Consider the following 27,356-nt stretch of genomic DNA (forward strand, 5'->3'; position numbering starts at 1 on the left):
GGAAAACATACTTCTGTTGAAAGCACCATTCCAACATATTGTTATTAGCAGTCCCTGGACTAACGGGTAGTGAATGGGTACTGTGTCCATCAGCTCAGCGAACCGCAATTGTCTCATTGACAGCAAGCCCAGCAAGGAATCACTTGGAATATTAATTTTCGTGGCCTTTTGCAATCACACGAAGCTTGGCTCCCTGCGCTTGCCGTAAAGCAGCCTCTACCATTGCTTTCCGGCGGCGGGGGGGGATTTGGCAGCAGCGGAAGAAGGAGACCGGAGGGTGTGTGTTGGGGAAAGCCGGAGGCAGAGGAGGACGATTGTTTTACGGATCCCGTGATCGGCCCGTCCTTCTCCCCTTTCCCCCCTCCCTACCGCCCCTGTCCCGCCGGGCAGCGGTGGCGGCCTTGGACTTCGCTGTCTTTCCTCGCGGAGACAGGTGAGTGTCGGCGCGCGGGCTCCCCGGGCTTCGTTCCCCACCCCCCGCGTCTCCGGGGCCGGTGGCGGCGGCCGGCCGGGGAGGCGGCCTCGGCGCACAGTAATGGCAGCGCTGTGAACAGGGGAACGCGAGCTGACAGCCGCCGCCGCCGCCTCCGCCCACCTTCCTCGCCGGGGCTTCGTCTTTCAGTCCTTCGGGCTGCCTCCCCCTCCCCCTGTCCCCTGCCCCTTGCCCTGCTTCTGCAGAAGGTAACCCCGCTGAGGGTCGGGGAGCCGGGCTGCAGGCACCGGGAAACTTCCCTTCCCGGTTAATGGGTGGCGGGGCCGGGGCGGAGGAGAGGAGTTGGGGGCGACGAGGTGTGGGGAGAGGGATGTAACGGGGAGGTCCGGTAAGATGGTATCCTGTAAGTGACCTCGGCTCCCGAGAGCGCTGACCCCTAAGCCCTGCCACCCCCTGGACTGGATCCCGGGCCTCCCCAACCCGATCTTGGCCGCCTCTCCCGCGGCCCCATTTTCCTCCGAAGGAGGGAAGGTGAGAGTGCGTGTACTCTTCTAAATATCTACGTGCTCACACGAATACACAACTCTGTGTGTTTGTGTGTGTGTGTGGGGGGGGTGTATCTCATGCATCCTTACCACGAGTGTTTTCACTTTTGTTTCTGCAGAATGCAAAGATTGATAGCTTTGGGGAGGAGTATCCTACGTGCATGCTAGCTAGACCTCTTCTCTCAACACTTAGGGTCTGGTGAAATAAGATCCTCACACGCTTTCTAGCACTTGCTTATCCTCTAGGGAGTCTGGACCATTCCCTACCATTACGTGCAAGCAAATAAAACATCTGTGAATTGCAGACTGTTATTAATGTTAAGCCCACATCTTTGCCCCATGGATTAATATTAACAGTTGAAGGCCAGTACCCTGGGCGTTTAAATTTTGAAGATGCAAAATATTAACATTCGCTATAGATTGTGACTGTTCAACGTAAACGTCTTTGAACTAGACCTGGCCCAAGCCTACCTTCGTAGTAAAGTATGAGAAATAATCACTTTGATCTGATTGACAACTGACTACACAATAATCGCTTAAAAACATTCAAAATACTGTTGCCTACCCTTTAGAATCTTACATCCCTTTTCAAGACAAACACATGAACAAATTAGCTATACTTTGCTTCTTTTGCCCGTATACAGTATCTGGAAGATGCTTCCAAAAGAGTCACCTGAGGTAACAGAAGTACACAATTTTTTTGTTTTGAGATGGAGTTTTGCTCTTGTCGCCCAGGCTGGAGTGCAGTGGTGCGATCTTGGCTCACTGCAACCCCCGCCTCCCAGGTTCAAGCAATTCTTCTGCCTTAGCCTTCCATGTAGCTGGGATTACTGGCATGTGCTACCACGCCCGGCTAATTTTGTATTTTTAGTGGAGATGGGGGGGGGGGTCTCACCATGTTGGCCAGGCTGGTCTCGAACTCCTGACCTCAGGTGATCCCCCTGCTTAGGCCTCCCAAAGCGCTGGGATTACAGGCCTGAGCTACAGCGCCCAGCCCACAGTATTTTGAATTACTTGTTTTTTTCAGTTGCTGTTTATGAATTGGGGGAGCATTTCTACAATGTGCATGCACATAGCGTGGGAAAAATTCCTTTTCAATTGCCTTTTGAGTATTTGGATGTTCTCCTGCATCTAAAGTACTCTTCATTCTCCATCCTTTCTGGTGGCTTTAAATGTTGTATAATTGTGAAGATTATCCATGTCTTTTACCATCACCAGTTTGTCACTAGATTAAATGTTATGGACCTTCTTTAAAGTTGTTTTTGTGTTGTCTGTCAGTTGACAAATATTTATTAAGTACCTGGTTTCTTTGTCAAGCAGTGCTGCAGGCATTAAAGATACAAGGGTAAACAAGACACATTACATTTCTTTTTTTTTTGAGATGGAGTCTCGCTCTGTCACCAGGCTGAAGTGCGGTGGCGCCATCTCGGCTCACTGCAACTTCTACCTCCCAGGTTCAAGCAATTCTCCTGCCTCAGCCTCCTGAGTAGCTGGCACTACAGGTGCATGCCACCACGCCCAGCTAATTTTTGTATTTTTAGTGGAGACTGGGTTTCAACCTGTTGGCCAGGATGGTCTTGATCTCTTGACCTCGTGATCCACCCTCCTCAGCCTCCCAGAGTGCTGGGATTACAGGCGTGAGCCACCATGCCTGGCCGACCCATTAAATTTCTGTCCTCTTGGAGTGTCAATTCTGGCTTGGGATGGAGAGACAGACAGTAAATAAGAAGTAATCTCAGAGAATAAGTGCTGTGTGGGAAATAAGGTAAGGAGTTGTGGTAGTAATTGGGGGATTACTTCAGATACTGTGACCGGAAAAGACCTTCCTGAGGTAAAGTTTGAAATTCTGAGGGGAAAGTTTTCCTGTTTTAGGGAGGAGCAAATGGAAAAACCCTGAGATGTTATCAAACTTGGATCCGACAAACTGAAATTGGCTTAAGGTGGACCTTTATAGAGATTAAAGGTGGGTCCTAGCCAGGGGCTGGATCATGTTGGCTTTTGTTCTTATGATACATTAAAAGGCTTTTGGAACTCTTCTAAACTGGGAGTGATAAGGTCTGATTGAGAATCAGACTCGATTGGAGAAGAGGTGAGAATCAGACTCGATTGGAGAAGAGGAGAGACGCAAGGAGACCAGTGAGGAGAGCAGTGGCTGTGGAGGGTTAAGGTACAAGTGAAAGGTTTTGAGATTTATTTTGGAGTTGAAGATACTTATTGAAATTGTCATGTTTTAGATGAGCATGCAGTTGGGACAGGGGTCACTCCCGGGTTTTTGGCTTCTGCTGAAGAATGATGATGCTGTGTACTGAGATGAAGAGGAGGGTGGGGGAAGCAGGCTGTTGTATGGGATGGAGTTGGGTTGGACATGTTAAGTTGGATCTCGTTGTTCAAGTGGAGGTGAGAAGTAGGTGATTGGAAATAAGTGTGGAACTTAGTGAGAGGTTGAGGAGTGATTCACTCATTCAACAAGGGCTTCTCAAGCACCAGCGTTAAACCAGATGTGTGGATATAGTAGTTTAAAAATGTCTGGCTTCATGGAACTTAACTTCTAGTGAAGAGAGAAAGATGGATATGGAGAGTCCTCAGCGTTTACTTATTGGTATACTAATGTTTTTAATAAAAACTATATTCACGTGGCTCAAAATTTAAAATGTTAGTCTGGGCAACATGGTGAGACCACATATCTACAAAAAATAATTAAAAACAAATTTGCCAGGCGTGGTGGCACATAACTGTAGTATCCACTATTGGGAAACTGAGGCCGGATGCCCAGGTTGGAAGTGGCAGTGATCTATGATTGCACCACGGCACTCCAGCCTGAGTGACAGAGTGAGACCCATTATATATGTTTGTTTATAATATATATGTTTGTTTAATATATATATATGTTTGTTTTAAACAGACAGAAAACCAAAATATACAACTGTTAATAGGAAATAGAATGAAAATCTCTCTCCACTTCTTGCACCCTTGTCATCCAGCTTTCCTTGGAGCCAAAAATTGTTAGCTGTTTCTTAGATATCCTTGGAAAAAAATATTTGTAGACATATAAGCAAATATTGTCCCCACTTTGCAGAAATGGTAGTACACTTACTTTGACATTTGTATTTTTTAGAGTTTAAATAGTACTTAAGTTACGAAATAGGATGAGAACACAGAGAATGTAGAAAGAAGAGGAGAAAACGGGAGTACTGCAGTATATTCTGATTTGGTCCCTGCCCTTGTTAAGTTCATTTTATTTATTTATTTATTTATTTATTTTGAGATGGAGTCTTGCTCTGTCACCTAGGCTGGAGTTTGAATTTTTAGTAGAGATGGGGCTTCACCATGTTGGCCAGGCTGGTCTCGTTAAGTTTTTGACCTACAGGTGTGGAGTTGCTTAAAAGGCTGTTTCCGGCCAGGTATGGTGGCTCAGGCCTGTAATCCCAGCACTTTGGGGGGTTGAGGTGGATGGATCACTTGAGCCCAGCAGCTTGAGACCAAGTTGGGCAACATGGCGAACCCTGTCTGTATAAAAAATATAGAAAGTAGCCAGGTGTGGTGGTGCATGCCTGTAGTCTGAGCTACTAGGGAGGTTGAGGTGGGAGGATTACTTGAACCCAGGAGGTGGAGCTGCAGTGAGCCACTGTACTCCAGCCTGGGTGTCAGAGCAAAGAGGGACTCATTGTGTTACCCAGGCTGGTCTCAAACTCCTGGGCTCAAACAATTCTCCCACCTCAGCCTCTGTAAGTGTTAGGATTACAGGTGTGATCCACTGTGCCCGGCCTTATTTCTTTTTTTATTTGAGACGGAGTCGCTCAGGCTGGACTGCAGGGGCTCAGTCTCAGCTCACTGCAGCCTCCGCCTCCCGAGTAGCTGGGACTACAGGCGCCCTCCACCACTCCCAGCTAATTTTTGTATTTTTAGTAAAGACGAGGTTTTACCATGTTGGCCAGGCTGCTTGTTTCTTTATTTTTACCTTTTTGAACTTTCATTTTAGATGCAGGAGGTACACACGTCGGTTTGTTAGCTGGGTATATTGTGTGATGCTGAGGTTTAGGATACAGTGGTGCCGAACATAGTACCCAACCGATTTTCCACCCTTACGCCTTTCCTCCCTCAATGCAAAAAGCTGTTTCTTTTTGTGAGACTTTACAAAAGTTTGCACTGTTTCTTTTGTGTTCTACCTTATCTGCCTGTTCTTTGTGTATTCTGGAAAAATGTCTGGCTGTGATTGAAAGCAGTGTTTCATATGCACTATCAGGTTTGTTTGTTTTTTTGAGATGGAGTCTCGCTCTGTCTCCGCCTCCCTGGTTCGCACCATTCTCCTGCCTCAGCCTCCCAAGTAGCTGGTACTACAGGCACCCATCACCATGCCTGGCTAATTTTTTGTCACCATGCCCGGCTAATTTAGTACAGACGGAGTTTCACCACATTAGCCAGGATGGTCTCTATCTCCTGACCTCGTGATCTGCCCACCTCAGCCTCCCAAAGTGCTGGAATTACAGGCGTGAGCCACCGTGCCCGGCCCAATCAGTTATTTTTATTTTTATTTATTTATTTATTTTTGAGACAGAGTCTTGCTCTGTCACCCAGGCTGGAGTGCAGTGGCGCGATCTCAGCTCGCTGCAAGCTCTGCCTTCCAGGTTCACGCCATTCTCCTGCCTCAGCCTCCCACGTAGCTGGAACTACAGGCACCCGCCACCATGCCTGGCTAATTTTTTGTATTTTTTTAGTAGAGAGGGGGTTTCACCGTGTTAGCCAGGATGGTCTCAATTTCCTGACCTTGTGATCTGCCTGCCTCAGCCTCCCAGAGTACTGGGATTACAGGTGTGAGCCACCGCGCCCAGCCAGTTATTTTTATTATTTTTTGAGACAGAGTCTTACACTGTCGTCTGGGCTGGAGTGTAGTGGTGCAGTCTCGGCTTACTGCATTCTCCGCCTCTGAGGTTCAAGCAATTCTCCTGCCTCAGCTTCCTAAGTAACTGGGATTACAGGCTGCCCAGCTAATTTTTTTGTATTTTTAGTAGAGATGGGGTTTCACCATGTTGGCCAGGCTGGTCTTGAACTCCTGACCTCATGATTCACTTGCCTCAGTTTACCAAAGTGCTGGGATTAACAAGTGTGAGCCACCACGCCCGTCCTACTCTCAGTTATTTTTAAGTAAATTGGTGACAGGATCAGCCCTAGAATCTTAATATTAGGAAGACTTATGACTGGCTCATGTTAAATCTTGGAAGAACAAGCAGTGATTTGGAATGTTGTGAGATTTATAACAAGTTATTGATCTATGAGATGTATGACTGAACCCTCTCTCAGTAATCAGTTAATCACAATATCTATTCAGAGTAATTTGGCTCTGTGCCTGGGTTTGAATCTTAACAGTAATGTATCTGTCATATTGCAGTTAGCATAATCTTTGGGTTACCTTTAAGAATGTATAGATTTCTATGTCAGTACTTTATATTTGGCTTTTCATTGGGAAAGGCTTATTGGAGACAATTCCTTTGATTCTTAAAAGTTTTGAGACAGTAGTATGTTAGGTTAAGATTGTGGTGTTGAATCTGTAGAAACTTTTGGGATACCTTGAACCCTGTTGATTTTTCTTTTGGAGGAGGAGAGGTGGGGTATTTTCTTTTGCTTTAAGGTGGGGTATTGTCTTGTTTGGTTGTTTGTTTGAGACAGAGTTTCACTCTTGTCACCCAAGCGGTAGTGCAGTGGCCCCATCTCAGCTCAGTGCAGCCTCTGCCTCCTGGGTTCAAGTGATTCTCCTGCCTCAGCCTCCCAAGTAGCTGGGATTACAGGTGTCTGCCCCCACGCCTGACTAATTTTTGTATTTTTAGTAGAGATAGGGTTTTGCCATGTTGGCCAGGCTGGTCTTGAACTCCTGACCTCAAGAGATCTGCCCTCTTCGGCCTTCCAAAAGTGCTGGGATTACAGGCGTGAGCCACTACGCCTGGCCTCTTTTATATAGTTTAACATTATAAATAATATTAGTTATATCTATTAATTCAGTGACTTAGTCTTTTTCTATTGTAGGTTGCTTTTCAAATAATGAAACATGGATTTACCATATGTAAATTTTTAAAAGTATCTTAGCCTTGTTTTAATTCAGTTGAAGGAGAGAAAGTACAGATTATACTCCAGGCTGGTTTTGAACTTCTTGGCTCAAGGAGTCCTCCTGCCTTGGTCTCCCAAAGTGTTGGGATTACAACAGGCATGAGTCACTGTGACCTGCCTATGTTTTATAATCTAATCCTATCAGTATTTTCTTGCTCTGATTTGTTCCATTTTTGACCTTTAGTTTAGCTTATGTCCTTTCGACATGCCCCTACCCTCATTTTGTGGGGGGAAAGCACCTTCTGTTTTCTGGCATCATAAATGTTCTAGGTTCAACTTGTATTTTTCCTGCTTCAGCCTTGGAATCAATCACTTTTCCAGGGAGGAGCTCTGGTTCCTTTTATTGGAGAATAATATTTAGAAACCAACATCTGAGTTCTATGTGTGCTTATTGCCACTGTGGTGTCATTGCTCCTAGGCCCTTCTCAGTGAACAGAGCTAGAAATATATGTATATTCATCCAAGCATACACAAACATCTATGTGTATATCCTTTTATCTTCATGTATATGTGTGTTTGTGTATTCAAAACCATGAGTTTGTAAATGATGCCTTTGACTACAATTCATTACCACAGGATTAATGCTTGCCTTGCCCCTTTATTTATAACTGCTGTTTTCTGATGGTGGGAAATAGAAGATAACTTTCTTTTTTCTCTTTCTTTTTTTTTTTGAGAGGGAATTCAGCATAGGCTGGAGTGCAGTGGCTCAATCTTGGCTCACTGCAACCTTTGCCTCCTGGGTTCAAGCAATTCACCTGCCTCCACACCTGGCTAATTTTTTATTTTTAGTAGATACGGGATTTCACCATGTTGGCCAGGCTGGTCTCGAACTCCTGACCTCAAGTGATCTGCCTGCCTTGGCCTCCCAAACTGCTGGGATTACAAGCATGAAGCACTGCTCTCAGCCAAAGATACCTTTCTAATAGTCATAGTAATTATGTAAGTAGTGTATGGTTACCAAAATAATGAATAATGTGACATCAAGAGAAAGATCCCCAAGTAGTCCTGAGCCTTCAGAAAAATTTTATCTCAAAATATTTCTCTTTTATTTGATAATAGTCTGTCTGAACCAAAAATAATATTTTGTCATCATAGTTCCAAGTATTGTTTTGATTAGAATGCATCCATTTAAAAATTTTTAGAGAACATTTTGCAGTGAGATTCAGATACTTCTCTGACATCAGAACTTTGTACCTGTGATCTAGTTTTTAAGCACTTAAAACGTGCATAACATAAAATTTACCAATTTAACCGTCATTAAGTGTATAGTTTAGTGGTGTTAATTGCATTTACAGTGTCATTGTGACCCTCACCACCATTTCCAAAACCACCATTTCCAAAACTTTTTCATTACTAGACAGAAACTGTGCAACCATGAAGCAGTAGCTCCCCATTTCCCTTTCCCCCAGCATCTGATAACATCTCATCTTCTTTGTGAATTTGCCCACAGATATACTTTTGTTTAAGTAGGACCATATTTTTCACTTTGTGTCTGGTGTATTTGACTTAGCATAATGTCTTCAAGGTTAATCCTTGTCGTAGCATGTATCTGAACTTTTTATTTTGAGAGACAAGGTCTGGCTCTGTTGCCCAGGCTGGAGTGCAGTGGTGTGATCATAACTCACTGCAGGCAAATTTTTTTTTTTTCTTTTCAGTCAAGATGATGTCTTGCTGTGTTCCCAGGCAGGTCTTGAACTCCTGAGCTCAAGTGATCCTCCCATGCTGGCCTCCCAAAATGCTGGGGTTACAATCTTGAGCCGCCTCACTGGCTCTCTTTGGGATTACAAACAGGAGGTGTCAAGAAAGTTGCTAGAGGGATAATTGATATGCATCTGCCATGACTGTATCCCGTTTAATTATTCTTCCGTGCCTTCGTCTTCTATAGCAGTGTCAGGACATAGTTTTTAATGTATTATATAGAAGCCAGCAAATACAGTAGATTGTAGTGCTGCGGTCACATCCTGGGCTCAAGTGATCCTCCCATCCCAACCTTCCTCGTTGCTGGGACTACAGGTGCATGCCACCACACCTGTCTAATCTGTTTGTATTTTGTAGAGGCGGGGTTCACCATGTTGCTCAGGCTGGCTGCGAACTCCTGGGCTCAAGCAATCTGCCTGTCTTGGCCTCGCAAAGTGCTGGGATTATAGGTATGGGCCACTGCACACAGCCAAAAAATGTGTTCTCAGTGTTTCGATAATTTGTGTAAAGCCTGGTTGGTTCTAACTTTGTCTAGTATTCATACAAAATGGGCTTGCTTGTCATGAGGGACTCAGAAATTCAAATTCTCTAACTTACCCAAGATCGGGGATACATATATGAGAATAGTTTTTAAAAAAATGTCAGTTGGTTTCTTAAATTCATTGACTAGATTATTGAACAAAAAGTGAGAAAGCAAGTGAAAATGGCATTAAACTTCAAGCTGACAAGAGCGATGTGAAAACTTAAAGTACAGACTGTGCAGGCTTATATGGAAGTCTAAAGTTCATTGCGGAGAGGGGTCTTTTATTCTGGTGCAGTGGGTTTATTTTTGGAAGCAGGTAGCTGCTTTTTTGAGACAAGATCTTGAACTTTTGGCCCAGGCTAGAGTGCGGTGGTGCCATTGTAGCTTACTGTAACCTTGAACTCTCCCTGTGCTCAAGCCAAGCTCCCACCTTAGCCTCCTGAGTAGCTGGGACTCCCTGCGGGCATGTGTAACCAGAGGGCCTAACTACTGTAATTTTATTTTTTGTAAAGACCAGGTCTCTCAGACCTCTCACCAGGTCTGTTCACTCTTTTTCCAACTCATTTCTTTTTTAAAAAAACATACTACTGGCCAGGCGTGGTGGCTCACACCTGTAATCCCAGCACTCTGGGAGGCCAAGGCGGGTGGATCACGAGGTCAGGAGTTTGAGACCAGCCTGATCAACATGGTGAAACACCATCTCTACTAAAAAAAAAAATAAAAAAATTAGCTGGGCGTGGTGGCACACGCCTGTAATCCCAGGTACTTAGGAGGCTGAGGCGGGAGAATGGCGCGAACCCGGGAGGTGGAGATTGCAGTGAGCCGAAATTGCGCCACGGCACTCCAGCCTGGGCGACAGAGCGAGACTCTGTCTCAAAAAAAAAAAAAAGAAAAAAAAGAAAAAAACGTACTACTAGAAATTCTAGGCTGGGTGCAGTGGCACACACCTGTAATCCTAGCACTTTGGGAGGCCGAGGCTGGTGGAAGCTTGAGGTCAGTAGTTCAAGACCAGCCTGGGCAGCATAGTGAAACCCCATCTCTACAAATACAAAAAGGTAGCTCAGTGCAGTGGGTGTGCCTGTAGTCCCAGTTGCTCAGGAGGCTGAGGCAGGAGGATCACTTGAGCCCAGGAGGTCAAGGCTGCAGTGAGCCAGGATCATACCACTGCACTGGGCGACAGAACAAGACCCTGTCTCAAAAATAAATAAATAAACAAATAAATAAAAGTAGGAATTCTAAAGCAGGAGAGTCATGATGGAAATGACGTTTGTGGAGTACTTAGAGCTCTGTGGGTCAAACCTTACTGCAACAAAAAACTTTGCACCCTTAACCTCCAAGTAAGAAAGGGAATTCTTAGTTATATCCAATGGCTTGCTCATTTCATACAGCAGGATGAAAATGTTTAGATGCATTCTTGGAGCTTATTTTAATATTAAATGATGGCAACATATTTGGTCAGTGTGCACCATTGGGAGCTTTGGGTCCACCTATGGAAATGGAAAATAATGCCAAGTTAATATGGTATTCCACCTGCCTGCCTCCCTTATTCACAGTTTTGTTTTCTGCATTTTAGTTACCCATGGTCAGTGGGGTCTGAAAATATTACATGGAAAATTTCAGAAATAATTCATAATTAAATTCTGTACTGTCCTCAGTAGTGTGATGAAATCTTGCACTGTCCTGCAAAGACATGAATCATCCCTTTGTCCAGCATCTCTACGCTGTCAATGCTTCCTGCCATTATTCAGTTAGTAGCTGTCTTGATTATCAGATAGACTGTTGCAGTTTTGCAGTACTTGTGTTCAGGTCACCCTGATTTTACTTAATAAGGGCCCCCAAAGTACAGGAGTAGTAATCCTAGCAATATGGATACACCAGAGAGGCTTCTGCCACAGAGTGCTTCCTTTACGTGAAAAGTTGAAAGTTCTCAATAAGGAAAGAAAAAAATAATAGGCTGAGGTTGCTAAGACCTACTGTAAACAGGTCTAGTAAGAATTTTTTTCTGTCTTCACAATTATGAAAGAAAAGAAATTGTAAAGAAAGACAAATTCTTACTAGTTTTGCTGTCAAACCTCAAACTGTAAAAGTGATAGTTACATTGTGTAATAAGTGCTTAGTTAATTTGGAAAAGGCATTACACTGGTGGGTGGAAGACATGAGCAGAGACAAGTTCCACTTGATGGCAACATACTGCGCCAGAAAGCATTGAGCCTATTTGAAGACTCAGCAAGGTATCCCCAGAAACGAATGACACTAAGCCATTTACTCTAAGTCAGGGATGGTAATACATATTCAAGAATACAGAAGGTTAGTAGTGAGTAGCCTAATGCCGACCTTCTGATGCTTGTGTCACTCACCTTACTTCGTCTCATTACATAGCATTGTATTTTCTCACACCTTCACAAGAAGGGCAAGTACAGCACAGTGAGATATTATGAGAGACCATACTCATATAACTTTTATTATAGCATATTGTTATAATTGTTATATCTTATTGCTAGTTATTGTTAATCTCTTACTATGCTTGATTTATATATTGAACTTCATCATAGGTATGTATGTATGTATATGGAAAAACATAGTTTCAGGCATCCCTGGAGATCTTGAAATGTATCCCCTTGGATAAGGCAGGGGACTACTGTAAGGCTCTTTATTGGATCTTAAGTATTTTCTCATTTTGTGCATTTAGAAGGAAATCTGCTCTAAGCCTGTTGAGTGGCATTTAAAAACTAATTGTGGTGTCTTAACTATCTGAAGTCAGTTTAGAGCACTCTATTGTATCTTACTGGTAATTTTTGGATGCCAGATTTTTATTGCTGCTAATGATCAATACTGAAATAAATCATCATTCAGGAGTTTTATTCACTATAAAGAGAATCAAAATAGTAAGAGGTTAGCCATTTACATTATTGATAATTATACTTTTAGAAGGTAAGTAAAATACGAAACACCAAAATCAATCTTTTGAGAGACTGTAACTTTTACCTGCTGAAATTATCTAAATTGTTTATTTTTGCTTCAGCAAGTGAGTTCACAGGAACAAATCTCTTTATATGAAAAAAGTCGGGCTGGGTGCAGTGGCTCATGCCTGTAATCCCAGCACTTTGAGAGGCTGAGGCAGGGGGATCACCTGAGGTTGGGAGTTTGAGACCAGCCTGACCAACATGGAGAAACCCCATCTCTAGGAAAAAAAAAACAAAATTTCCCTGGTGTGTTGGCACATGCCTGTAATCCCAGCTACTCAGGAGGCTGAGGCAGGAGAATTGCTTGAACCTGGGAGGTGGAGGTTGCAGTGAGCCGAGATTGTGCCACTGCACTCCAGCAGCCTGGGCAACAAGACCGAAACTCCATCTCAAAAAAAAAAAATTCATCTGATCTTAAAAATATATATATATTTTTTTATTTCTGCTATTAGTAATTTAAATTTTTGGGAGGTGGACATTTTTGTCAGGCTATGTTAACATATCATGTTTAGGGACAGTACCATGTGTTTTGTGAGCTCTCCTACAACTTTAGAAACCTAAAACTCACAGGAAAGTTAAGAGTCTCAGAAGGGAAGAAGGTTAGTAACACCTTTCAGTTAGTAAGAAATGATGTGCTTTCTCCCCTAAAGTTATGAAAATATTAACGATGTTTATGAGTAGGATTTTTAAATTCCTTTATTATGGAAAATTGTAAACACATACCAACAAAAGAATACTGTAATAAATCCCCATGTCCCTGTTATTCATCCTTGACAGTTATCAACTCATGAGCAAGCTGTTTAATTGTGAAGCAGATTTCAGAGAGCATATCATTACATCTGTAAATATATATTTTTATTATTATTTTTATTTCTTTTCCTTTCTTTCTTTTTTTTTTTTTTTTTGTTTTTTTTTTTTTTTTGAGACGGAGTGTCACTCTTGTTGCCCAGGCTGGAGTGCAATGGCGCGATCTTGGCTCACCACAACCTCTACCTCCCAGGTTCAAGCGATTCTTCTGTCTCAGCCTCCTGAGTAGCTGGGATTACAGGCATGCACCACTACACCCGGCTAATTTTGTATTTTTAGTAGAGACAGGGTTTCTCCATGTTGGTCAGGCTGGTCTGGAACTGCTGACCTCAGGTAATGCGCCCGCTTTGGCCTCCCAAAGTGCTGGGATTACAGGTGTCAGCCACCACATCTGGCCTGATTTTTATTTCTTTTTACTTTATTATTATTATTATTTTTTTGAGACGGGATCTTGCTCTGTTGCCCAAGATGGAGTGCAGTGGCATGATCTCGGCTCACTACAACCTCCACCTCTCAGGTTCAAGCGATTCTCCTCCTCAGCCTCCTGAGTAGCTGGGATTATAGGCAGCCACCGCCACACCCGGCTAATTTTGTTTTTGTTTTCGTTTTTGAGACGGAGTCTTGCTCTGTCGCCCAGGCTGGAATACAGTGGCACGATCTCGGCTCACTGCAAGCTCCGCCTCCTGGGTTTCTGCCATTCTTCTGCCTCAGCCTCTGGAGTAGCTGGGACTACAGGCCCCCACAACCGCACCCGGCTAATTTTTTTGTATTTTTAATAGAGACGGGGTTTCACCATGTCGGCCAGCGGGTCTCAAACTCCTGACCTCAAGTGATCCATCGACCTTGGCCTCCTGAAGTGTTGGGCTTACAGGCATGAGCCACTGCGTCTGGCCCCAAATATACTCTTAAGAGAAAAAGGCAGATATATAACAATGTGAATAGTATACCATTTATGTAAAACAGATGAAAAAAAGACCATGTTTGTATTATGTAAAAGGGAATAACAAATCACGTATATGTGTAAAATACACCCAGGAACATATAACATTGCCTCTGGCGATGGGAGGTGGCAGCCAGGTCATACACGGGAGTGGTGGGAGAGAGACTGAGATTTCAGAATTTTATACTAAACGACCATGTGGATGTATTGATACTTATTTCCACCTCATCCCCATTAAATTGCTCTAAAATTTTTGGTAGGATTTTTATAAATCATTTTTAAATGTATAGCAGCTTTATTGAGATATACATCACATACCATTCAGTTTACCTATTTGAAATATACAATTCAGTGGTTTTTAGTATATTCGCAGAGTTTTGCAGCTGTCATCACAGTCAACTTTAGAGCATTTTCATCACCCTGTTGGCAGTCATTTCCCATTTTCCCCCCAAGTTCCCTAGGCAACCACTCGTCTACTTTCTGTCTTTATAGATTTGCCTATTCTTGATACTCCATATAAATAGAATCATACATTATGTGGCTATTTTGTGGCCCTCTTCATTCACTTAGTAGAATGTTTTTGAGAGTCATCCATGTGATAGTGTGTATCAGTACTTCATTTCCTTGTATTGCCAAATAATAATTTATTGTATGGATATATTGCATTTGATTTAACCATTTATCAGTTGATAGACACTTGAGCTATTTCAAGGTCCTTTATGAGTAATACTGCAGTGAACATTCGTGTACCAGTTTTTATGTGAATATGTTGTATTTCTCTTGGGAGTTTTATTTCTCTTTATACTTTCGGAGTGGAATTGCTGGGTCATGTGGTAACTGTTTTATAATTCACTTTTGTAATTATTACTGACAATCATGCATATTTAGAAATTATGCTGTGAGGAAATCAAATCTACAAGTGTTTTCAAATGTAACAAAAATGTTGCAAATATATTAACGTTGACATATGTTTTCTGGAAACAGATAATTAAATAGAAATTTTTATTTTGCAGTTTTTTAAAATGTGGAGCGTGTGTGTGTGTGTGTGTGTGTGTGTGTGTGTGTGTGTGTGTGTTTTAGGGCCCATAAGTGGCCCTAGCCAATGTAACTGTGTGCCTAAAACCCCATTGTTGGAAGAGTGTAACTCACAAGAAAGCTAAAGGGAACTGTGGTGATTTCAGGAGATTTGGATTTTTGCAGTTACTTGATGGGACACAATCTGAGTGCTCATGGGAATCTTGTTAAGGCACAGGAATGAAGAACAAGACTGATATATGAGTTGTTTGACAGCTTGGGAGGTAGAAGTAGTGTGACTGTGGTCCTCTTTCTTCTTTGCTGGGTCTCTTTCACATCCTTATGTAAACTTTCCCTAAATGTTATTACTAAGCAATTTCAAGGAAACAAAGAAACTTAATTTTCCTAGTTATGTGAGCTTTCTGCTGGGGAAGCAGAGAATCTGATGGACTGTCTCAGCATACTTCCTGCTATTGGTTTGTCAGTTTTCAGTGGGTTTCAAGGGCTGGTGCTTCTCGCACCTTGGCTTCCAGATTTTCTGTCCATCCAAGCATGGATTGTAACTGTGTATTTTCCTATAGTACCAGAAATCTATCAATCTCAACAGATAAGTCAGTGTCAGTCTGATTCCATAAAGCCAAAAAAGTCTCTGCAACTGTTAAACTGATTTACAAGCAGTATGTATAAAATAATTCCATTTTATAACAGGAGAAAGTGAACGTGAGGGGAGCATTGCCAGCTTTTTGGTATGCAGTTACAGAATTGTCCGCACTCTCAGAAACACTCAGGTAATTACAGTTCAGAGTGATGAAGTGCTCTGATAGAGGAAAGTATGGAGTTCTCAGGTAATACCTATGCTAGGACACCTTACCTAGCTTAAATGGTCCAAGAAAGTTTCTTAAAAGCAGATGTAGGCCAGGCACAATGGCTCACACCTATAATCCCAACACTTTGGGAGGTCAAGGCGGGCGGATCACTTGAGTCTCAGGAGTTCAAGACCAGCCTGGCCAACATGGTGAAACCCTGTCTCTATTAAAAATATGAAAATTAGGGTGTGATGGCTCATACCTGTAATCCGAGCTCCTTGAGAGGCTGAGGCAGGAGAATTACTTGAACGCGGGAGGCGGAGGTTGCAGTGCACTCCAGCCTTGGTGACAGTGGAAGACTCTTTCTCAGGAACAAAAACAACAAAAAGCTAATGGACCAAGTCCCAAGACTGTCAGTGGGAGTTAGGTGGAATGGGTGGAGGGGGCAGCTAAGGAAAAGAAGAGCACTTCAGGTAGAGAAAATAGGAAGGGTAAAGGCAAGTGTATGAATCAGGCTGATGGTCTCTAAGCAGAGAGAAGTTCCTGGATTGTGATGTCACGGTAGGGAGTACCAGGAGGAGAGGAAGCTTGGGTGCCATGTTGCAGTTAAGCCTAAACTGAATACCGTCTATAGAAGGAAACAACAAACTTCGTACTTTATGTACAATGTAACATGGCCAACTTTTTGGCTTAGGTAGGTTATTTTTGTGTCTTTGATAAGGGCAAGGTCTGAGATTCTGATCTTGAAGTCAAGAACTTTGTTTTTGTCCACTGTATCCTCAGAGCTTGGAATGGTGCCTGGCAAGGAGTAAGTATTCACCAAGTATGTTAGTGAGCCAGCATGGTTGCACACAGCAGCCGAGAGCACCGGCTGCGGCGCGGGTCTGAATCCTGATGCCACCATTACATAGCTTTGTGACCTTAAGCAAATTTCTGAATCACCTGTGACTCAGATTTCTTATTCAGAAAATGGGGAGAACACGACAGGCACGGTGGCTCAAGCCTGTAACCCTAGCACTTTGGGAGGCCAGGGCGGGTGGATCACTTGAGGTCAGGAGTTTGAGACCAGCCTGGTCAACATGGTGAAATGCTGTCTGTACTAAAAATAAAAAATTAGCCGGGCATAGTGGTGGATGCCTGTAATCTCAGCTACTTGGGAGGCTGAGGCAGGGGAATCACTTGAACCTGGGAAGCAGAGATTGCAGTGAGCTGAGATTGCACCATTGCATTCCAGCCCAGGCCGACATCAGCGAGACTCTGTCTCCAAAAAAAAAAAAGAAAAGAAAATGGGGAGAACAGTGGGACCTACCTGTCAGAATGTTGGAAGGATTAAATGAGTTTGCACAGGGTACTTAGACTAGTGCTTGGCTCACAATATACACAATGTAAATATTAACAGCTGTTACTCTTTCTGCTGAGGGCCTGATTCTGGAACATTTGTGGGGCTACACAGGTATGGATGGATTCAGGAAATACTCATATGCACAGTTGATGATAGGATGTGGTAAACGAGAAAGAGAAGGAGGCATGGTTAATTCCCTTATATAGAGCTTAGGAAACTCAGTAAGTTCTCCCGCCACCTCCTCTCCCACCTTCCCAACTTTGCACAGTAAAATCACTGCTAATCTGTTCTAGATCAGGAATGAGTTGAAGGCCAGGAGGTGGAGGCTTTGGTATGTTGAGGAAAGAGGATGTGATTCCACATGGCTTACCCTCTTTTGGATATTTGGCTTTTCTCTGATCTTTTTCATTCTTTTCCATGGAGTCTATTCCTGAACTGTCTTCTCAGCTGGGAACGCAGAAGGGCCTCTCCCAGGCCGTGGCTGGCGGTGTGGCCGCCATCCTCCCCACTCCCTTTGCTCGTTCTCTTTATGCATCATTCCCTCCTCCCATTCTCTGCCTCCCCTTTCCCCCATGGTGGAGGACAAGAGAAAAGATGTTTCATCCTTTTTTGGCCTTGGCTACAGACTAGGTTGGTGCCTCACAATCCTGCTAATAAGGGGAGACTTGAGGGAGGTTGTTAAAACATTTGCCAGAAAAATGTTCCTTAGAGCAATTAAATTTAACTTACAAAGTTTCTCTTTTAATTCTGATCATCTGATGTGATATTGGAAAGATTTAGAATCTAGCTTGAACCAAGTTTCTGTAACCTTGGCACCCTTTTGTTCCAGAAACCAGCTAATTCCTAAATGCAGTTTGTCTGTGAGGCAGGAGTCTTTGAACGCCCTTAAAAGCTCATTCAGGGCTCACGCCTGTAATCCCAGCACTTTGGGAGGCCGAGGCGGGCGGATCACGAGGTCAGGAGATCGAGACCATCCTGGCTAACACGGTGAAACCCCTGTCTCTACTAAAATTACAAAAAATTAGCCAGGTGTGGTGGCAGGTGCCTGTAGTCCCAGCTACTCGGGAGGCTGAGGCAGGAGAATCACCTGAACCTGGGAGGTGGAGGTTGCAGTGAGCCGAGATTGTGCCACAGCACTCCAGCCAGGGCAACGGAGTGAGACTTCGTCTCAAAAAAAAAAAGCCCGTTAGGTTCACTGGAGCCAGGGGTTCCATGCTAGATCCATGCTTTTCATTAGACCTGGGAGGTAGATATCCCAAGAATCTGGGAAGGAGCCTTAAGCTCTCCAGTACAAACCTGACATTTCTTTGGAATCTTTTTTTTAATCTTAAAAGGTCATGGGAATTTTATATTCTACTCCATAATTCATCCCTGTTTGGTTTAATATAAATGTAAATTTCTTCCCTAATCTTATGCCAAAACTGATGCTCCAGGAAGGTAAAACCTTTCATTTTCTTGTGTCTTCTCACAAGGATTCCCTTGCATGCTACCTCATTCCCCACTTTCAGGAGTGCAGAACACAAGGATTTGGGGCCAAAACTTTTCGGTTGAATGTCCTACATTATTTCCCATGATGGAAGTTAGCTTGTTAAGTGGGTCCCCATTTCTTTCCCTCGAGATAAATGAGGACTATAACTCTTTGAAATTATACCCTTGATCATAAATAATTTGTACTAGAAGCTTTCCATTTCCTAGAGTTTGTAATGAATGTAAATAGTCTATGAAATTTCTTGTCTGGATAGTCATGAAAAGATGGTAGTTTTCTCACTCCTTGCATATATCATGCTATTTAATTATGTAGCTCTTTAAAAACAAATAACTAAGCTTATGGAATTAATGCTAACATTGTTATTGTTTTTAATTGACAGATTTCAACACTACACTTGCACAATGTCTTTGAAACCAAGAGTAGTTGATTTTGATGAAACATGGAACAAACTTTTGACGACAATAAAAGCTGTGGTCATGTTGGAATACGTCGAAAGAGCAACATGGAATGACCGCTTCTCGTATCCTTTTAATGGCAGCTCGATCAGTGTTCTCAAATTGATAAACTTGTTGAAAAGTGAGAAGATGTTCAATGTTATGAAAGAACTTTCCTATGTAACTATTTTCTAATGTATTATTATCTACATTTCCAAGTTCATCACCTCTTTTATGGCAATCAGTATTTGATAACCTTTCATTCAACAAATATTTATTGAGTACTTAGTATCTGTCAAGGACTACTTTAGGCTTTGGGAATACAGTTGGTGAACAAAAAAAATACCTTTCTATTATAAAAATAGAAACAGACACTAAGCAGGTTAAAAAAAATCTAATGTCATTGCTTTTAAGAAGAGGTCGTGATAAATGAAAGCAGGATAAGGACGTGGGGGAGGCTTGGAGTACCTGTATGTGTGCTGCTCTTTTAGAATGGGTGGCCAAGGAATGCCTCCGTGAGGATGGTGACATTAGAGCAGAGACTGGAATGCAGCGAGGGAGCAAGCCATGTGATTTTGGGGGGAAGAGTGCGCTTGGTGGAGAGTGAACAGCAAGTTCAGTGACTGGGGTGGAAGCGTGTTTTTTTTTTTTTTTTTTTTTTTTTTTGAGACGGAGTCTCGCTCTGTCGCCCAGGCTGGAGTGCAGTGGCGCAGTCTTGGCTTACTGCAAGCTCTACCTCCCAGGTTCACACCATTCTCCTGCCTCAGCCTCCTGAGTAGCTGGGACTACAGGTGCCCATTACCATGCCCGGCTAATTTTTTTTCGTATTTTTAGTAGAGACGGGGTTTCACCATGTTAGCCAGGATGGTCTCGATCTCCTGACCTCATGATCTGCCCGCCTCGGCCTCCTAACTTCCTGGGATTACAGGCATGAGCCACCGCGCCCAGCTGGAAGCGTGTTTTTCATTAGATTGCCTGCATTTGTGAATTGAGAGCTTTATGTAACAATGCAGATTGGTGATTTCTCTAGGATACCCTGAAGCCTGGTTCCCTGCATTCCTCCATGACAGTGATCTGCTAGACCTAACTAGTGCTGCCCTCTCTAGTAATCTTCTGGGGCTACAGAAGGGCTGCCCTCATTATATGGGGCATACATTCTTTTTTTTTTTTTTTTTTTTTTTGAGACGGAGTCTCGCTCTACCGCCCTGCCCTGGCTGGAGTGCAGTGGCCGGATCTCAGCTCACTGCAAGCTCCGCCTCCCAGGTTCACGCCATTCTCCTGCCTCAGCCTCCCGAGTAGCTGGGACTACAGGCGCCCGCCATCTCGCCCGGCTAATTTTTTTGTATTTTTTAGTGGAGACGGGGTTTCACTGTGTTAGCCAGGATGGTCTCGACCTCCTGACCTCGTGATCCGCCCGCCTCGGCCTCCAAAGTGCTGGGATTACAGGCTTAAGCCACCGCGCCCGGCCAGGGCATACATTCTTTAGAAAAGCTCTGATTTCATAAGATAGTGGTTCAGCTTGTTCTCAATGTCTAATTCAGTTGTTAATATTAAGCTGAATGTGGATGCAAGAACAGTAAAGTTCTTTAGACCAACAGAAAACCATTTAATTCCTTACAACTCCAGTAGGCAGTAAGGGAAGTTTGTTAAGCCAACTATGTTCTGGGCACTGAAGACATGTAAAAGGGTGATGACATTTCGGAAGGCTTCACAGTTTGCAAAGATCTTTTATATTTTTTATGCTATTTGATATCTCAAACAAGTCCATCAGATCAGTGGTGCAAAAATAATTACTTGACTGTAACAGATGAGGAAACTGATGTCAGAGGTAAGGGACTTACTTGTCCAGGGTCACATAGGTAGTAATTGATGGAGCACAGACTTGAATATAGTATCTTAAACATCCAATTTCCCATGCTTTCTAGTATATCTAGAGGATAACCAATGCAGATTCTGCCTTTGAATTAGATAGCTGATCTTTCTGTGGAACCTTATGGATTGGGACAAGAATCTTAATAAAAGTTGAAAAAGTGTTGCTACTTGTATGTTAGTGAGATTGGTCTAGGCATGTTCTTAGGTGCTTTGAAGGATATTTTAACTAAAGGAGTGGAGAGGGAAGAGGAGTTGGTTATAGATGACTACAAGACGAGCAAGAGGAGGGAAAATGAACAGGAGGTAAAGAAAAAATAATTAAAATGTGTTCTCATTGTTATACAGAATTGACAATTTCTTGGTTTTTAAGTGGTTTTGAAATAGATTACTTCCCTGGAAAGTGACCCCTTCAGTCACTGTTATTTCTCTGATGTTATTTGTTTGATCCATCTAATATGGTTTAGTTATTATTATTATTATTATTTTTTAATCTTTACTTTTTAGAGACAGGGTCTCACTCTGTCACCCAGGCTGGAGTACAGTAGTGTGACCACAGCTCACTGCAGCCTCAACCTCCTAGGCTCAAGAGATCCTTCCACCTCAGCCTCCTGAGTAGCTGGGACTACAGGCATGTACCACCACACCTAGATGATTTTGTTAATTTCTTTGTAGAGATGAGGTCTCACTATGTTGCCCAGGCTGGTCTTGAGCTCCTGGGCTCAATCACTTCTCCTACCTTGGCCTCCCAAAGTGCTAGGATTACAGGTGTGAGCCACCTTGCCCAGCTGGTGGCTGGGCCAGTTATTCTTCACTTGATCCTGAATTTTCTTTTCCCCCAAAACAAAAAAAAAATCTGCAAAAATAATGATTAAAGAGTATAGACTGGGCACGGTGGCTCACGCCTTTAATTCCGACACTTTGATAGGCCGAGGTGGGTGGATCACGAGGTCAAGAGTTTGAGACCAGCCTGACCAACATGGCAAAACCCCGTCTCTACTAAAAATAAAAAAATTAGCCAGGCGTGGTTGTGGGTGCCTGTAATCCCAGCTACTTGGGAGACTGAAGCAGGAGAATTGTTTCAACCCTGGGAGGCAGAGGTTGCAGTGAGCCAAGATTGGGCCTGCACTCTAGCCTGGGCAACAAGAGCAAAACTCCATTTCAAAAATAAATAAAAGGCTGTGTTACTGATTGTTATAAGGTAAAATTCCATTATTTTCCCTGTTATTTTGCCCAAGAATATAAAGTTCACTTCTGACCCTGAATATCTTAAGTAGACATTTTAAGGGCCATACAATGTAAATATTTTGAAAAGGAAAAAACAGGTCCCCCCACATTGTTTCAAATATGCATTATTATTTGAACTTTTAGCATGCATTTGTGGGGAGTGTGGATATATATATAACACAAATATGGACAAGTTCATAAAATACACTGTTGCACAAATAATTATAATGCAAGCAATTATGTTATCAATAGAACATTGAACAATAGAACATTGTCAACATTCACTATAACCCCCCCGAGACACGTGACCCTCTAAGTTCACAATCCCACCCGTTTCTGTAGGAGCTAACTACTATCTTGATTTTTGTGCCTGTTGTTTTTGTGGTTCTTTTTTTTTATTAGACATAATGCAGTGATCTCAGCTCATTACAGCCTCTACCTCCCAGGTTGAAGTGATTCTCATACCTCAGCCTCCTGAGTAGCTGGGATTAAAAGTGCCTGCCACCATGCCTGGCTAATTTTTGTATTTTTGGTAGAAATGGGGTTTTGCCATTTTGGCCAAGCTAGTCTCGAACCCCTGGGCTCATGTGATCCAGGCACCTTGGCACTTCCGAAGTGCTGAGATTACAGGTGTGAGACATGGAACCCAGCCTTTTGTGGTTCTTAAATGGTGAATTCTTTGATTCTTGGACTTTATATAAATAGAATAAATAATAATGGTGAATCTTTTTTTTTTTTTTTTTTTTTGTGGCAGGGTCTCTGTTGCCCAGGTTGGAGTGCAGTGGTGTGATCTTGGCTCGCTGCAGCCTCCAACTCCTGGGTTTAAGTGATGCTCATGCCTCATCCTCCTGAGTAGCTGGGATTACAGGTACGTGCCACCATGCCTGGCTAATTTTTGTATTTTTGGTAGAGGCAGGGTTTCACCATGTTGGCCAAGCTGGTCTTGAACTCTTGATCTTAAGTGATCCCCCCCTGCCTCGGCCTCCTAAAGTTCTGGGATTACAGGTATGAGCCACTATGACCAGCCAATGGTGAATTCTTTGATTTTTGGACTATGTATAAATAGGCTGTACCTGGCCCTGTTCTAGTTTACTTTTACTCAAGGTTTTCTCTCTTTTAGTAGCTGTTAGGACAGATTTCCAGACTCCAGCAGCATAATGTAGACATTTTCCTCCTTGAGGAGAAGTAGCATCTAAAAGGTTATAGTAAGTCCAAAGTGATTGTTAGGGGAGACTTAATATTGCCTTCCCTAAACGTACTTCCAGGTAGGAAAATGAGTTCATCCTCCCATTTAAACCCAGGCATACTGTTGTCTTCACTTGTTTTTTGTTTGTTTGTTTGTTTGTTTTTTTCTGAGACAGAGTTTTGCTCTCGTTGCCCAGGCTGGAGTGCGATAGTGCAATCTTGGCTCACTCCAACCTCTGCCTCCTGAGTTCAAGTGATTCTCCTGCCTCAGCCCCCCAAGTAGCTGGGATTACAGGCATGTGCTATCACACCCGGCCAATTTTGTATTTTTTTTAGTAGAGACAGGGTTTCACCATGTTGGCCAGGCTGGTCTTGAACTCCTGACCTCAGGTGATCTACCTACCTTGGCCTCCCAAAGTTCTGGGATTATAGGCATGAGCCACCACGCCTGGCCATCATTTCTAGTTTGTATTCTATCAGGCATCTCTTTCAAACATAGACCAATTTTGATGTCATTTGAAAATATTGAGGCAGGTCATCTGTATCCTTGACACTTTTCACAAGTGTTAGGAGAAGGTCTTAGTAGCCATGGAGTCTGTACGTAGCAGCCCATCATTCTTTCTTGGATTTTACCAAGAAATGTAAATGTAACATTACCATTTTAGAAATGTCAGCAAATCTGGCAGGGCACAGTGGCTCACGCCTGTAATCCCAGCACTTTGGGAGGCGAGTGGATCACCTGAGGTCAGGAGTTCGAGACCAGCCTGGCCAACATGGTTAAACCCCATCTTTACTAAAAATACAAAAAAATTAGCCAGGCATGGTGGTGCTCAACCATAATCCCAGCTACTCGGGAGGTAGGCAGGAGAACTGCTTGAACCTGGAGGGTGGAGGTTGCAGTGAGCCGAGATTGTGCCACTTCACTACCTGGGCAAAAGAGCAAAACTCTGTCTCAAAAAAAAAAAAAAAAAAAAAAAGTCAGCAAATTCCTTTTCACTGTTAATTTAATTTAATTTTATTTTTTAATTGTCAAATCCTTTTTTGGTTGTCTTACCATTTTCAATTTTTTAGATAACCTTTACTTTTACTCCTGTTGCAAAACTCTTACTGTTTTTGACCCACAGCATAATAGAGTTCATACTGTTAAATCTCAAAATTAAGCCCAAGCATAGGAAACACCTTTTAATAGAGAACATGAAATAAGATAAATAACTTCGCTGCTGATTAGGACTATCTTTTGGTTGCAGCTAAGAGCTTTCATTCTGGAACAGCTTAGTTTCTGACTGAGACATTTTTAAACTGGAAAGTTCATAAATAGAAGAGTTTTTGTATTCTGACTCCCTAAAAAATGACTTAGGAAAAGATAAGTCTAGTGAAAGAATGTTTAAGTTGAAATCTGACCTCTAATTATTTTGTGTTTTGTTTTTTTGGTTTTTTTTTTGAGATGGTGTCTCACTCTGTTGCCAGGCTGGAATGCAGTGGCGTGATCTTGGCTCATTGCAACCTCCGCCTCCCAGGTTCAAGCAATTCTCCTGCCTCAGCCTCCCGAGTAGCTGGCATTACAGGCATGTGCCACCACACCTGGCTAATTTTGTATTTTTAGTAGAGACAGAGTTTCACCATGTTGACCAGGATGGTCTTAATCTCTTTTTTAAATTAATTAATTATTTATTTATTTTGAGGTGGAGTCTCGCTCTATAGCCCAGGCTGGAGTGCAGTGGCGTGATCTCAGCTCACTGCAACCTTTGCCTCCTGGGTTCACACCATTTTCCTGCCTCAGCCTCTCCAGTAGCTGGGACTATAGGTGCCTGCCACCACGCCTGGCTAATAGCTTTGTGTTTTCAGTAGAGATGGGGTTTCACCATGTTAGCCAGGCTGGTCTCAATCTCCTGACCTCGTGATCTGCCCATCTTGGCCTCCTAAAGTTCTGGGGTTACAGGCGTGAGCCCCCCACACCTGGCCTCGATCTCTTGACTTTGTGATCCGCCCGCCTTGGCTTCCCAAAGTGCTGGGATTACAGGTGTCAGCCACCATACCCAGCCAACGTTTTTTGTCTTTTAAAGTGTCTTGTCTATAATCGAATCATAGCTGAGTGTTGGAGGTTGAAAAGCTCATTTTTGTAGGTGTTCTTCATAAGGGCTAAACATTTCCTGGTTGGTTGGATATTTGAATAGGTTAGAGAAAAAGAACATATTTAATTGGTTAAAATTATACAGTGGCTTGAGACCCAAAACTATGGTGAGTTAAAACATGAACTTTAAAATTTTATTAAGGTGGATTCACTCCATTAAAAAAATACGTATATTCTGGAAGAGTCCAACAGTGCAGAAGTACTATGTATGGAATGAAGTAGGAGAGTCTACCTGTACCACTTCTCTTGTGTAGCTCCTTTCTGCTTAAGCTGGAGATGTGACACAAATCCTTCTAGTAGATTTTGTTTACATTTACATGCAGTGGATATATTAATTTTGGCGTTGTGAGACATTTGGGCACATAATTAACATGCAAAAATCGTGGTATTGAATAGTTTTAATTTTTCAGTACCAATTAAGTCATATCTTTTTTTTTTTTTTTTTTTTGAGACGGAGTCTCGCTCTGTTGCTCAGGCTGGAGTGCAGTGGCCGGATCTCAGCTCACTGCAAGCTCCGCCTCCCGGGTTTACGCCATTCTCCTGCCTCAGCCTCCTGAGCAGCTGGGACTACAGGCGCCCGCCACCTCGCCCGGCTAGTTTTTTTGTATTTTTTAGTAGAGACGGGGTTTTACCGTGTTAGCCAGGATGGTCTCGATCTCCTGACCTCATGATCCGCCCGTCTCGGCCTCCCAAAGTGCTGGGATTACAGGCTTGAGCCACCGCACCCAGCCTAAATCATATCTTTCAGAAGTAAGTGTGTATATGGCTTTAGGAAGACATAGTTGGAGCAAATAACATCATTATGTTGTATGAAAATTCTAGAAGTAGGTATTCAGAACCATAAGACATAATCTTTGTTAAAAGGTCCACATAGTCTTTGTTAAAAAGTCTACGTAATCTTTGTTAAAATGATTTAGTTACTAATTATTATTAAAAATAAGTAAGGCTGAGTGTGGTGGCTCATACCTATAATCAGCACTTTGGGAGGCCGAGGCAGAAGGATTGCCTGAGCCCAGGAGTTTGAGACCAGCCTAGGCAACATGGTGAGACCCTGTTTCTACAAAAAAATGTTTTGAAGTAAAAATATAAGTAAATAAAGCTTAAAAATATATAAATAGAACCGATCAAAAATTTATAAATAAGTAAATAAATGTGGAGAGGGCTGCTTGTGCTTTCTGGGGTAAGGGAGCATGTGAGATTGATTTTCCATCTCCTTTCCTTCGGTAGGATTTAATAAATCGTCATGTGCTAGGAACTGTGCCTGGGAGCTGGCAGTATGGAGTTGATGAAGGATAGGCTAATGTGGATGGGAAAGGTATAAGTAAATTTTACTGTATAAAAATAAATTTTGTAGAAGAATATATAAAGTGTTGGGGGGGACATAGAGGAGGAAGAATTTGCATCCTTATTTTTAAGTTAATGTTTTTATTTCACAGTATTTCCTAATCTTTCTATTAAATGTAAGACTTCATCCTGAATCATCAGCCTTATTTTCAGTTTGTATCAGCATCTTTAGTTAGGCTGATCTCAGGTTGCTCATAGGTCCTTTATACATTTGGTTAGTGATGGGCAGTTTATAAAGTACTTTAACATATATGAGTTTATTTGGGTAAACTATGGAGATGTCAGGGAAAGGTTCCTTATCTTTACCTTGGAGACACTTGGTGGTGGTCATTGTACCGATCAGATGGCATAGCTTTATCATGGAATAGTCCTGGAGTATAACCACCTGGAGGTCCTGACCTCTGTGTTGCTCTGGTGTCAGTGTTCCTGTGGACAAATGAGCTGTTACCCCCAAAATGCCTTGTCACAGTGGTTGGAGGCAGCATATGAAACACCTAGTTCCCAGAA

General features: G+C 42.8%; 1 protein-coding gene across 3 annotated transcripts in view; it reads left to right on the top strand.

Moving 5' to 3' along the window:
* The first annotated feature begins 227 nt into the window (after positions 1-227).
* CUL2 (cullin 2) overlaps positions 228-27,356 on the top strand; it is an 88,749-nt gene continuing 61,620 nt past the window's right edge. Inside the window, exons 1-2 of one of the 3 annotated variants that reach the window (XM_030941101.1) lie at positions 228-433; positions 19,039-19,179. In XM_030941101.1, the coding sequence (XP_030796961.1) occupies positions 19,061-19,179 (119 nt within the window). In that variant the 5' untranslated portion in view covers positions 228-433; positions 19,039-19,060. Of the gene's footprint in view, positions 434-479; positions 682-816; positions 965-19,038; positions 19,180-27,356 lie in introns of those variants that run through there. The other 2 variants (XM_030941102.1, XM_030941103.1) reach the window with 2 other exon arrangements.

This window comes from Rhinopithecus roxellana, chromosome 11 (assembly GCF_007565055.1).
Source record: "Rhinopithecus roxellana isolate Shanxi Qingling chromosome 11, ASM756505v1, whole genome shotgun sequence".
Lineage (NCBI taxonomy): Eukaryota > Metazoa > Chordata > Mammalia > Primates > Cercopithecidae > Rhinopithecus > Rhinopithecus roxellana.